Source organism: Lacerta agilis, chromosome 2, assembly GCF_009819535.1.
Source record: "Lacerta agilis isolate rLacAgi1 chromosome 2, rLacAgi1.pri, whole genome shotgun sequence".
Taxonomy (NCBI): Eukaryota; Metazoa; Chordata; class Lepidosauria; order Squamata; family Lacertidae; genus Lacerta; species Lacerta agilis.
In genome coordinates this window covers 61477505-61490230 of record NC_046313.1, presented here as the reverse complement: position 1 = coordinate 61490230, position 12726 = coordinate 61477505, and the positions used below count along the sequence as shown (strand labels likewise).

Here is a 12726-nt window from a genome sequence, read left to right as displayed (position 1 = left end):
GGGACCTAAACAGGCCTATGGATTGGCCATTCCACTCCTGTGATGGGGGACAAACAGCAGGGGAACTGAATTATCCCGATGGCTCACAAGTTACCAGATACATGTTATTTAGTGCATTTCTATTCTGGCCATTTGTGCAAACATTCAAGGCAGTGTTCTTTCCTCAATGTCCATTTTAGCCTCCTCAGAACAACCCTATGAAATTGTTTGGGTCACAAGGGGAGGGCTGCCCCGTGGCCACCCAAGTAAACCTGACAGCCACCCAGTAAATTATGCCACCATTGTCCCCTACTGCTGCGTTGCCCACGCCACACCCAAAAGGCCACTTCCACCAGGTTCTTCCATGGGGCCTGCTCCCTATAAGTAAGGGAACAGCTCACCTACCAGCTGCTACGCCTTTCCCTGGCACTTTGGTTTTTCCGAGAAAACTTGCCTGGGATTGCTCGCGCTGCTCATTTCATGAGCAATCATTTCAGATCCGGAACATTTTGTACTGTACTCTGCATGCAAATACTTTCCGGGAGCGTCATTTCACAGCATAACGACGAAAAGGCAACGCCGAGCTAAAGGGCCATAGGTTGACTAAAGGCTGCCTGCGAATACATGCAGAGCTGACCCAGGCGACTTGGCCTCTTGCAATGCATCAACAGCGCTTCGCAAGCAATCGCCACTTCTTCCTCCCCCTGGTTGGGGATGAGAGCTATGGGGACTTCAAAACAGATCGCAGCCCCCAGAAAAAGTAGGGTGTTCTCACTCTCTCCCGTCTTCCTTCCCGCCCCCACCTCCAAACTCCGAACTGCCCATTTCAGAGGTTATGAAACGCGCTCCGCAATGGCTGTTTCACAACAGGGGCGGGCCGAAGCCGGCAGCCAATGGAGCAGCTCTCCGGCTCCATCACATGGGGCTACTCCACATTTTATGTAATATTCGGGCCTTTTATGTTGTTGTTTCATGTTTGTGCGCGATCAAAGGGGTCGGTGGGGTGGGGGAAGCAATCTGGCGAGTGAGCAGGAAAAGAAAAGTGACCGATCGTGCCTTTTCTGTTTGCAAATCCTGCCCACCGCCCTCGCCGCCGCCTCTCCTCTCCTGCTAACTCGCCCCAAGTAGACGCACGCGGAGAGGTGGCCGGCGCGCCGTGCATGAATCCAGAGGCCAGGGAGGAAATCGGATGGCTTTCGCTTCTCTCCCAGCCTCTTGCAAAGGGGAGCGGATGGGCAGCGCGTCGCCGAAGTGGCACGATCGCAGCAGGACCCGTCAGAAGAGTTTGAGGAGAAAGGGGGCGGGTGGAGCTCGCACTTACACAAGCAACCTCCACTCCGCCCCGGCCGGCACCTCTCCAAAAGTAACCTGCTCGCTTATTTTCCGCGCAGACGCGGCAAAGGAGCGGCGGGTGGCGCGCTGCGAGCGAGCTTGACTTTTCCCCGGTCGTGGTGGGGACAAAGGGTCATTCTCCCCTGCGCAGCCGCCTCCCTCTGTTTTTGTTTTTGTTTTGGTGTCTGTCTGGATGCATTTGAAAGCTTCTATGTCTCGGGCGACGAGGCTGAGCAGGCACCTCTTGGGTGAAAAGGGATGAAATAGGGAAAATAAAAAAGGGTGCGAGGACGACCCGCAATAAACAAAGGAAAGTGAAAGCGGAAAGCTGCTCGCATTGCACCAGCTGCTGCTGCTGCTGCTGCTTCTCGATCCGCTGCAAAGTTCTCCGGAGCGCGCTCTGCGTGGGGAACCTCCGGGGAAGAGCGCTGCGCCTTTAAGAGCGAGCGAGCCACTCCGCTCGTGGTCTTGCCCACCCCCCCCCAAGAGCAGGAAGGTGAACCTCCCGGCCTTTTTGGGAAAGTGTCCCCGCCCGGTCGCTGCAGGAGGCTACTTCGCCACACCAAGTTGCTCCCACGAGAGACTCGGTTTTGAAGGGAAATCTTCTTCCCACCCCCCGCCCTCGATTCCATCCCCGTACCTTTTCGATGCCGCTCTTCTTCAGAGGCGATCGCCCTTCGCACGTTGCCCTGGAAGGCACCCTTTAGCCAGCCCCGCTGCCTGCCTGCCTCCCCTCTCTCTCCGTGGCAGGAGCCATGGAGATTTTCCTGTGCGCCTCTTGCCACAGGGCTCTGTGGGACCCAGTGACCGTGTCGTGCGGCCATACCTTCTGCAGAAGATGCCTCGGAGGAGACTTGCCCTCCAAGTGCCAGCTCTGTGGGGGGAAGTTCGTCCTGCTGGGCTCGCGGACGGTGTCCTGCAACGTCCTGCTGTGTGACTTGTTGGAGAAATGCTTGGACAAAGGCACTCAAGTGGCCAGGCTGAAGACCGACTTGCAGGAGCTGCTGAGAAGCAGAGACTACCGGGGAGCGCTGAGGAGCGTGCAGAAAGCGGTCGCTCTGGGTAAGCGTTGCATGCCCCAGAGATGCCTTATTGGGGACTGGGGGCACTGACGGGTCTGGTGGGGGTGGAGGGGCAAGGCAGGTTAATAGGGGGCTTTAATGGATTTCTTTCGGGAGTCTTGCATTTGAAGACACACACACACACCCAGCTGTCGCCGGTTATGCAACTTGTCACCGTATCGCATTGTGTAAGCAGCGAGGGACAATCCTCGATAACAGTTTGTCGCCGAGTTCCTCTTTCCTGCTCGTTACCGGCAAAAGACTGAGGACACGGAGCCGCCTTCCGCGTATGCCACATATGCATGTCGCATTCTGCCAAAACGGCTCTTTGCATTATTATATTTAAAAAAAAAAAAATTAAAAGTAAACTTTTGGGAAGTTTGCTTCTCTTGCAACTTTTTATGCTGCACGTGTGTCAAGGAGAAGAACGCGTCTGGTGGTGATGGTGACATCAGAATATTACTTATACAACGAGGGTTTGTTGGTTTGTCTTTTTATAGAAAAAAGCATGGCTTTGCCTTATATGGCAGGCGCAGCCCTTTTATAGGGCACCTCGTGGGACCTTTGAAAAGCTGACCTATGCGAATTGTGCTGCCGGATTTGCTGTATCCGTTCAGGGGTGTGAGGAACATGTGGTCACCTTTGGCTCCTCTTTGTGGGCACAGAACACAAAAATAAGATAGGGTAGGACATGGGAGTAGCCAGGATTTTTGTTATGGGGCGGGCCTTTTGTTAGGGGGGAGGAGAACCTCAGTTTCTGATGTACTTTCATGAATTTTTATTGATGGGGGGCATCTGCCCCCCCCCGGCTACTACGCCCATGGGGTAGGACTTAGTCAGGGTTACTGGTCATTTCTGTAGCTGTCCTTTCTGAACTTACTAGGCAGTATGACTTGCCCAAGACTGTGTGGGGATTTGAACCCAGTACACACTCTGCTGCACTAAATGAAAGTATAGCGGGCAATGCTATTTCTCCCCTGATCATAGAATTGCAGAGTTGAAAGGGACCACAAGGGTCAACTAGTCCAACCCCCTGCCACGCAGGGATCTTTTGCCTAATGTGGGGCTTGAATCCACAATCCTGAGATTAAGAGTCTTATGCTCTACCAGCTGTGCTATCCTTCCCCAGAGAAGACATACATTCCCTCTTTCACATCATCATTTACATGCCCACTCCCCAAACTCAGGGACTGTTGTGATTTCCATCCCCAGACTTTCTTTAAATAGTTGGCTGATAGGCAGAAATTCAACAGGCTCCTGGTATAGAGAGGCAGTGAAAGAGAAAGCTGCACCTAATGAATTAGCATGACATTGTGTTGGGGGTAACCATCAAACTGAAGAGAGGAAAACTGTCAAGTGGAGGCTGGATGAGCTTATTCCACTGTGCTAGGCTCACCTGTTTTATAAAACACCTGTGCTCCGTGTTTGAGTCATTGCAGACTTTGAGCTGGTGTTTTATAACAGGCTCTTGACGAATGAAGGATGATGTGAGGGCCTCAGCAATTCTGTAAGGAGAGGAAGGTCTGAATCAGTGAAGCCTGTATGATCCAGCTGCTCTTGAATCCCGCAAGCTCTTGGTCACCTCAACTTTACCAACCTCAAAGGCAGTCCTCCTAGATTCCTCTTTAGGCTTATTCAGGAGGCAACATGTTGTGGGGTGCAAATAACTCTCTGGATAATATAGATTAAAGCTGTAAGACTCTGCATGCTTACCTGGGAGTAAGCCTCATTGAACACAATGTGACTTGCTTCTCAGTAAACCTGCTTAGGATCTCACTGTTAAATCCTTTAATTTAGCACTTGGTTTTGGGGGAGTGTTTATATAACACAACACAAAGATTTCAGTTTCTGTGACAGTAATCAGCGGTTAGCATAAAAGCTAGCCCTCACTTTGGGTCATGAATTTCTTGTCAGGACTTGCCTGTAAACAGCATGTTATGTTATTTATGTTTTGTAAATTCAGCAAAATATGCATGACCAGCAGTAGTCACAAGGATTCATTTAGGAATTAGTTGAACATTTATTCAGTTTATTATGGAGAGATTTACATTTCTTGTGTCCAACTACATTCCTGGTTTTACAATAAGAAACTGATCTGAAATTAACCTTTAATTCTGCCATGAGCTATAGTACTGGGTTCACTTTTGTTTCTGTAACCATTTAAACCACTCTCCCAAAGCTTGTTTGTCACAAAATACCTTTATTCTTGTATGATATTTGCATATAGATAGTGTGTGTGTGTGTGTGTGTGTGAGAGAGAGAGAGAGAGAGAGAGAGAGAGAGAGAGAGAGAGAGAGAGACACTTTCCTGAAAAGGCTGGTCCAGATGTGATTTTTTTTATTCATTTGTAAAATCTTCACCCTTTCTGCCAAACTTCTAGCATGAAAAGCTGACTGCGTAGTTTGTTGGACTCAGTTTGGGCTTTCACATTTCTCTTCTGTAGACTCTGTGCCTTTGACAGCCATGCAGCAGGCAGATATTCAAGAGGTGCAGCTCTCCCAACCACTCTGTCTTTGTGCTAGGAGGGTTTTTGCATGTTGAATTTCTGCCTGTTGCTTTGCTAGTAATGGTTTAGAGACTTGGTCAGGAAAATAAGGCAACCCTATCAATTTGTTAATATTGCCTGTTTGATACAAAGTACTCTTTTTTCAGCTGACCTCTTAAAGCAACAATTTAATGCATTTCACAACAAACAATAGCTTCTTTATAGAAACTCACCAAACTGTGACATTCTGTTGTTTTCAGAGCCACATTTATTGATCTATTCATCTTCATAATTTCTTTCTATTATTGCTTTGGTTTGTGAAAGAAACACCATGCAATAAAATCCAGAGAAATAGAAACTTTTTCTTTTTAGGCTACTTTAATGTTTCTTCTGTTCAAAATTATGATTGCTAGGACTCCCACCTCAGTCAAATATTTTCCAGTAGACTCAACTTAAAACAAACCTTTGGGATCTTCTCTGCCTTAAGCAGCAATCCTTTACACAGTTACCTGCGAGTAAGTGCCACCAAATTTAAGTGGGTTAGAAATCGGTTCCTACCAATCCCATGTTTTTGTGTAATCCTAAACCTGATTTCCGAAGTCTGAAATGGATTGTGAACAATATTATTTTGATTCATTAAATTTCCATCTTGCCCTTCCTTGAAAAGGAGTCCAGGGTGGCAAATAGCAATGTAGTAAAATGGTATAATTAAAAATGGAAATAAAACCTGTTTAAAACATTAAGGGCAAGAGCATATGCAGACATCAGGAAGAGTTTTGCATACAGTAGTTAAAGGGCAAGTATTGCTGCTGTAGCAGAAATGAATGGGTTTCATGCAGGGGCAATTCTTAAGGCATACCTTTCCCTTTCATCCTGCAAGGCTACAAGGTGGTTCATTTGGCCAACATGCACTTGTGTGCACACCCCATACAGCACACCTGTGTGCATGCAGACCACACATGAATACACATAAGCAGGCGCGCGCACACAAATGCACTGAGCAGAGGTGGTACAAACAGGTAGACAAGTGAACACACAACATTTACTGATTCAGATAGGCTCATTCGCCAAAGGCAGGACACAAAGGCAGGCAGGCAGGCAGGCAGCAGTTTCTCTCACACATCCCCTCAGCAGTGAGGGCCATACACAGACAGACAAACACATACACACAGGCAGGCAGACCAGCAAAATAGGGGGGGGGGTGCTCTAGCAAAGCGGCATATGAGAAATGGCAGAATGTAGCCACTAGAAATGGGAAGGAATCTTATCCTTCACCTCAAGCAGCAAAATGTCTTGGAACTGTCACCAAAGTTGTACAACTGCTGCTTGTGCCTCCGAGTCTCTTGCCACTAAGCAATACCATCCACACCAGATACCAAGCCACCTCAGATTGTTCTAACACAATCCAGACTTTACTGTGTCACAGGCAGAAAGCAAGAACTGAAAGTACACGCAGTACAGATAACTCCACAAGTTGAGCTTGGCTATATAAACTCACTTCAAATCACCCCTCTCTTACGCTCATGTTCTCAGCATTCTGTCGAGCATTTAGAAGACACCGACCCATTTTACAGAGACAGAGATGACTTCCCCAGCACAGCTGGTGAATTTATGGAAGAATACTCAAGCACAACAAACACTAGATCTTGTTGAGCCTGGCTATTGCATAACTTTTTAGTAGAGCATGTTGTGGATCAAGTCTGTAGGGCTATGTAAGAATAGCCCATAAACTGTTAATGGGCCTGAAGAAGTCTGGCAGTAATCTGGCAAAGTGACACAGTCCTAAATTCTGTGCATCCGCTCTTGGCATGTGGCTGGTCATCACCAAGGCCCCAGACAGGAGACAATATGGCAATCTTAAGTAAAAGAGTTGGATTCGCATGGTGATGCTTGCAGAAGTATGGTGCAGAGTTGTTTGGGTGGTGCTCCCGATTATACTTGACACAAAGCAAGAGTGGGGCTCAGATTTAATTGCTTATCACATACGCTTATTATATACTCTAACTTTCCCCCTGACGAGACTCAAGGCAGCTTGCAGAATCTGTACCTTGGGTTGCCTTTAGGCTGCTTTTTCAGTCAACCAAGTGGGACAAAATGAACAGTCTCTCCACTACTTCCTCTTCTATCTTGACATCTAGGTTCAAAGACCCAACTGAAAGAAGACAAAGTTGGGTGCTGTGAAAATTCAGCAATGCACCTACCACCTTAGCCCAGTCCTTACAAACCCTTGCAATGTTGCTTGGCTAGGAATGGCAAAGGCACTTACCGTATGTTTCCATCTATAAGACGCCCCCATGTATAAGACACACCCTATTTTTGCAGCAACAACCAATCGCCAGTCCACCCTTGGCACTATCTGTGTATAAGACGCCCCCTAATTTTTGACATTATCTTTTAGGGGAAAAACCTAGTATTATACACAGAAAAATATGATAATTATTTTGTGCAAGACAAAGGCCTTAAAGGTACTGGAAAGCTACAGGTTAGCCTTCCCTGCTATTATCCAAAAGGGATTTAAGGCAAGGATAAGGATATTATTGTCTGCGGAGTCCAGGGCAAACTTTATCTTCCTCCCACTAAAAAGTATTTTATGCAACAACATGCCCTCAGGGAACCTGTATTTGGCATCTGAAAGGGGAACCTGTGAGCCATGGAAGCTGGGAAAGTGCTGCATGTGTTTTGTTATGCTTGTTTTTTTTTTATCAATTCTTTATAAGAACAGAATGTACAGTCATTGGATAATGCAGACATAAGTGGCGAGCATTAACCAAATAACTAGGGCATATGCCATTAAAAGGTATTTTGATCGGTCAGAAGCTGTAGATTGTTAAGATATTCACGAATGATAGACGTCTTGGAGGAACACCAAGCAAAACAGTATTGAGGCAAAGCTTACTGCATTTTCCAAATGAGTTCCTCCTCCCTCCTTTTTCCCCTCAGCCTTGAAGACTGCCTCTTCATTTTCTAGTCATTTTCACTAGTTCAGTGAACAAGGTCTGAAGGTCTGAACACATTTTTTTTTGTGAGCCGGAGGAGACGTGGCAGTTTATACTCTGTTCCCCACTCTTTGCATTTCTGGCTGGCCTGGGATCGATTGCTTCTTCTACATGGAGTTTAGCATGAGAAAGAGGCGTGGGCTCTCAGCCCCCATCTCCATGCAACATACATTTGTATGAGAGTAGGCCCTCTCCTGGATCATCTGTCCATCACACGCTTACGATGTACACGGCTTCTTTGTGTACCTATTATTTCTGCATTTGCTGCATAATCAAAGCTTGTCCCCCCCCCCAAACTCTAAAATATACATTAGGAGCCCATGGCAACACTTGATGAGACCTGTGGGTTCTACAGTGGGGCAGTGTGATAAGTTCTTAGAAGCCCTGGCAGCTTATGGCTTATTCTAAGGATCTCTGTCATCTTGCGATTGTTGGGTTGCGCCAGAAAAGGGTCGATGGTGATGAATTTCGACCTTCCAACTCTAAAAGCATTCCAGCGCGCTTTGTTTAACAACTGACTCTGGGATGATTTCATTGCAGGTTTCCAGATTTAAAGTTAGACACGAGGGTCAGAGTTTAGCTAATTTATGTAAGGGGAGAATGTGACCCGCAGCACACGGCAAGCGGGCTCCCTGTGCTCCATGGTTCTCATTCTTTCAACATCTCTGCAATGGAAACTGCTGTTGTGTAATCACTTTTCTGCAGCACTGATAGATGAATCACTGCTGCAGCACTGATAGGTGAATCACTACAGCAAAGGCAGCCCTGTGGTATTTTTTTTTAATTGTGGAAATGTACTGGCTGGGGACGGAAGGGTGGGTGGGCTGTTGACAGTCCAAGAACCATGTAGGCTACCAGTTTTAATTCCTCCCCTCTGAGGGAAAATAAGCACAGCTGCATCACTCTAACTCAAAAGCCAGTAGGTCCTGTCATTAAACAAACTGAATTGAGCGACCGTGTTGGATTCTGCTGAACTGCACAAGAGCATGCTTTTCAAATGAGGGTTTGAATGTTTATTTTTGGGCATGAATCTGAACAAAGAGAAGATTATCTGAGATACAGTTCAGATGTTTTATTCTAAATAAGGCTTAAACATGGAATCTTAGAGTTGGATGGGACCCAAGGGTCATCTATTCCAACCCTCTGCAATGCAGGAATCTCAGCTAAAGCATCTGTAATGATGGGGGGCAAGTAAGGTGCTGCTATAAACTGAGGGATGTAGACTATATGAGCTTTCTTTCAACCTCGGTATAATCCTACGTTCATTAATCATAATAATCAAATGCTATTTCTGTATCATCTCTTTTTTTGAAATCCTTTTTGTTACATTACAAGTGGGATTAAAATCCTGCTAATGTTTTCATCTGCTTACAGTGGTCTCTCAAATAAATTACAAACTTTTCCAATTCTTTCTTGAATTTCTTGTCGGCTTGTTCTCTGAGTTTCCCGGTCAGTTTTGCCACTTCAGCATAGTCTAACAGCTTAGTTTGCCATTCCTCTCTGGTAGAGAACTTCTACGGCATTATCAACACACATAGCACCTCTTTAAAACTTGTGGACTTTCATCTCTCTCTAAATAAATGCTGATTTCCATCCCGCACCTCTGGTGTAGATTTGTTTTTTATTTATTTACCTTAAGGCATTTGTAGCCAGCTTTTCCCTCCAAGGAGATCAAAGCAGCATCAGTAGCAGACGGGCATGGTAGGGCAGAGGGGCTTCCCTGACCTCCTGGCAGGTGAGTCAAGGCAGTGCAAACACAGCAGCAGGAGACTGGAGTGTTGTATAGGCTCTGCTGATGCATTTGCCCCACACTGACCTTATAGTGCCTGTGCCTCACCTCCTCCTGTAAGCAACACTGATTCATCTGCCAGGAGGTCAGGGAAGCCCCTCTGCCCCACCAGGCCATTTGCTACTGAAAGCAAACCGTAAAACCTGGGAGCAAAACATAAACTAATATGAGTAGCAACCATATTAAATAGAGACCTCAAACAATACAGAGTGTCGCATCTGTGAGTATAACCACAGAAAGAATCCTTCATTGCAGGAGGATGGACTAGATGATTCTAAGAAATTGGGGGTGTACATTCCTGTCTTGCATTTGTAGTCCTATACATATGTATTCATAAATAATTCCCATTGAGTTCAATGAGGCTTTCCTCACGTAAGTGTGTACCGGATTGCAGCCTTAATCTATTATGGGAATTATTTTGGATTGCGCCACATAGAACCTTCATCTCCAGTTCCTCATTTCCAACTTCCCCTCCTACTGCAACTTCAGATCTGGAAAACGTGTGTGTGTGTGTGTGTGTGTGTGTGTGTGTGTGTGTGTACTGGAAGGAAACATCACTTATAGATTTTATAGATAGCTGGCTTGTATATGTAGTGAATTGGTTTTGGAGATGATGATATTTGTGACTAGGTTAGGAGCAAACTGAAGTCAACCAACAAGCCCATCATCTCAAGCCTTTTGATGTCCGCTTGTGCAGTGGTTTCTAATCCCCAAACCTTGCCCAGATGAACCATAATGCACTGGAAGTTAACACAGCCTAGCTAGTATTTATTATTATTATTATTATTATTATTATTATTATTATTATTATTACTACTATTTATTAATTAAATTTCTGTACCACCCTTCATCCAAGAACTACAGGGTGGTTTACAATATAAATACACAAAAAATACATACCATAGTAACAAACAAAAGGAACACACACAGTTAAAAATGTTTGTCACCTTACATTAACTTGGGAGCAGGGTGGATAAAAACCAATGATTATTTTTTAAAAATAAAAAAATCCAGTTTTTTTTTATTTAAGTTGGATTTTTAAAAAATAAAATGCTTTTGGAAGAAGCATTAAATCAAATCCACCCTGCTTGGGAGTGTAAGAATTCATGGAGCAGGTGGAAAACCTGTGGCTCCCCAGATATTTCTGGACTATAGCTCCCATAATCCCTAGCCATTGAGCATGTTGGCAAGGGCTGATGGGAGTTGGGAGTCCAGATAGCCCCTGGAAGATCCCTACTTCTGGCACAGAGATTTACCTTGACTACTGCTTTGCTAGCAACAGTTCTGAAGTGTCCTGCTTCTGCCTGTAGCTCCCGATGATCTTATGCTGAGACTATGCCGATCGGAGGTGTATGTGGCTTTGCAGCAATACCCAGATGCCCTGGAGGATTTGGAGGTGCTGTGCAGGCAAGAGCCAGAAGAGAGTGAGGTGAGTTGAATGTGCAGTTTGCTGCTGTCCCGGACAAGCATCTCTCTTTGCCCACAGGCAAGCTATGAACGCGATGGAACTGTGTTCTGTAATAGGCCGAGTGTGCGCTGAGATACTGCAGCCCTGCGATCAGGTGGAAAGGGAGCGGTTAATTAATGGGTAACCCTCTGCCAAGTTGCAAAGCTTAATGATGGTGAAACTGCTAAGCTTATTAGAATGCTTCAAATGATCCTCCTCCTTCTCTCTCCCTTCCTCCCTGGCTACCGAAAGCCAAAAAAGATGGATTCCTTACTACTTCTGGAATATTCAAAGACTCTGGCGAGGTTCTGGAAGGAAGGCATTCTGTACTTGAGGGACAGCCACCAAGATTGCCTGTCAGTGCACTGTTGCTGTCAAAATTCGGTAGACAGACAGTAAACTTAAGAAAGTGTTACCAGAATATTTTATGGTGCTTGAATTATTGGGTGCCAGAGAAGAGGAGTGGCATTTCAGTCTATAACAAAAAAACCCCCAAAAACAACCCAAACACAAAACCCCTCTTGAGCATCTAAGCTCCATGAAATGGCATCCTTAAAAGATCCGTTGTACTGTTTGGTGTTTGTATATGTAAGTTTGCTTTGACAACGTCTCTGGTAATTTCTCTTTCCCCGGAAGTGTACATGGTCATATGTTAGATGGCTGAAAACCTCATCAACTGGAGCACTGATTTTTGAGAATGGTATTTTACTATTGTTCTATAAAGTATTTATTTATTAATTATTATTATTATTATTATTATTATTTTGTATACATCCCATCCATAGCTCTCAGGGTGGTTCACAACATAAAAGACATGAAAAAAAACAAGAACATATACAGTCATACCTTGGAAGTTGAATGAAATCTGTTCTGGAAATCCGTTCGACTTCCAAAATGTTCAGAAACCAAAGCGCGGCTTCTGATTGGCTGAAGGAAGTTCCTGCAGCCAATCAGAAGCTGCGGAAGCCCTGTCAGATGTTTGGTTTCCAAAAATAGTTCGTAAGCCGGAAAGGTCACTGTGGCGTTCACCAAACTTCGGATTGGCATAGAAGGTGTTAAAAGGGAAAAACCAGTAAGAACCTTGAGGGGGCGGAGTTATGTGGGCTATATAAACCCCTCCCGGGGAAGGAAGGGAGTTCTTAGTTCTTAGTTCTTTGGTCGTTGGGTCTTTGGTTCTTTAGTCTTTAGGCTTGTTGTTGGTCTTTAGCTAGGGGGCTTGTTGTGGGTATTGAGTGCCTGGTAGAAGGGTGGCAAGGGAAGGAGTAGGAACAGGGGTGGGAGAAATCGTTGGGCACTGTTGTTAATAAGAACACAACCAAGAAAGTACTGTTTATTCAGAAACCACATGCGTATGTACTAAACTTCAAATAAAACAGTTTTGTTCCAATATTCTCCTTGACTGAACTGAGTGAAGTAAATACCAGACAAACTGGTTGGTGGCAGCAGTTAAGTAATAAAGTGGTGAGTGCAGGTATCAACGGACCGTTAAACGTCTGGGGGACCTGTGCAGGTTGAGCGAACCGCCACAAGTGGTGGCTCAGCGGTGGGATCAAAAAGTCCAGTGACTGGAAAGAGAGGAGCAATACACCTGGAAGGGGGGAGAGGATAAATCTGGAAAGGATATTATCCTGTCCTAG

At 45.5% G+C, this 12726-nt stretch overlaps 1 protein-coding gene across 2 annotated transcripts in view; it reads left to right on the top strand.

Annotated features, from left to right (window-relative positions):
• Positions 1-1907: 1907 nt before the first annotated feature.
• The window catches only part of LOC117041483 (LON peptidase N-terminal domain and RING finger protein 1-like), a 32912-nt gene continuing 22093 nt past the window's right edge, over positions 1908-12726 (top strand). Inside the window, exons 1-2 of one of the 2 annotated variants that reach the window (XM_033140335.1) lie at positions 1908-2373; positions 10953-11071. In XM_033140335.1, coding sequence (XP_032996226.1) covers positions 2067-2373; positions 10953-11071 — 426 coding nt within the window. In that variant the 5' untranslated portion in view covers positions 1908-2066. The remainder of the gene's footprint in view (positions 2374-10952; positions 11072-12726) is intronic. The other variant, XM_033140334.1, reaches the window with a different exon arrangement.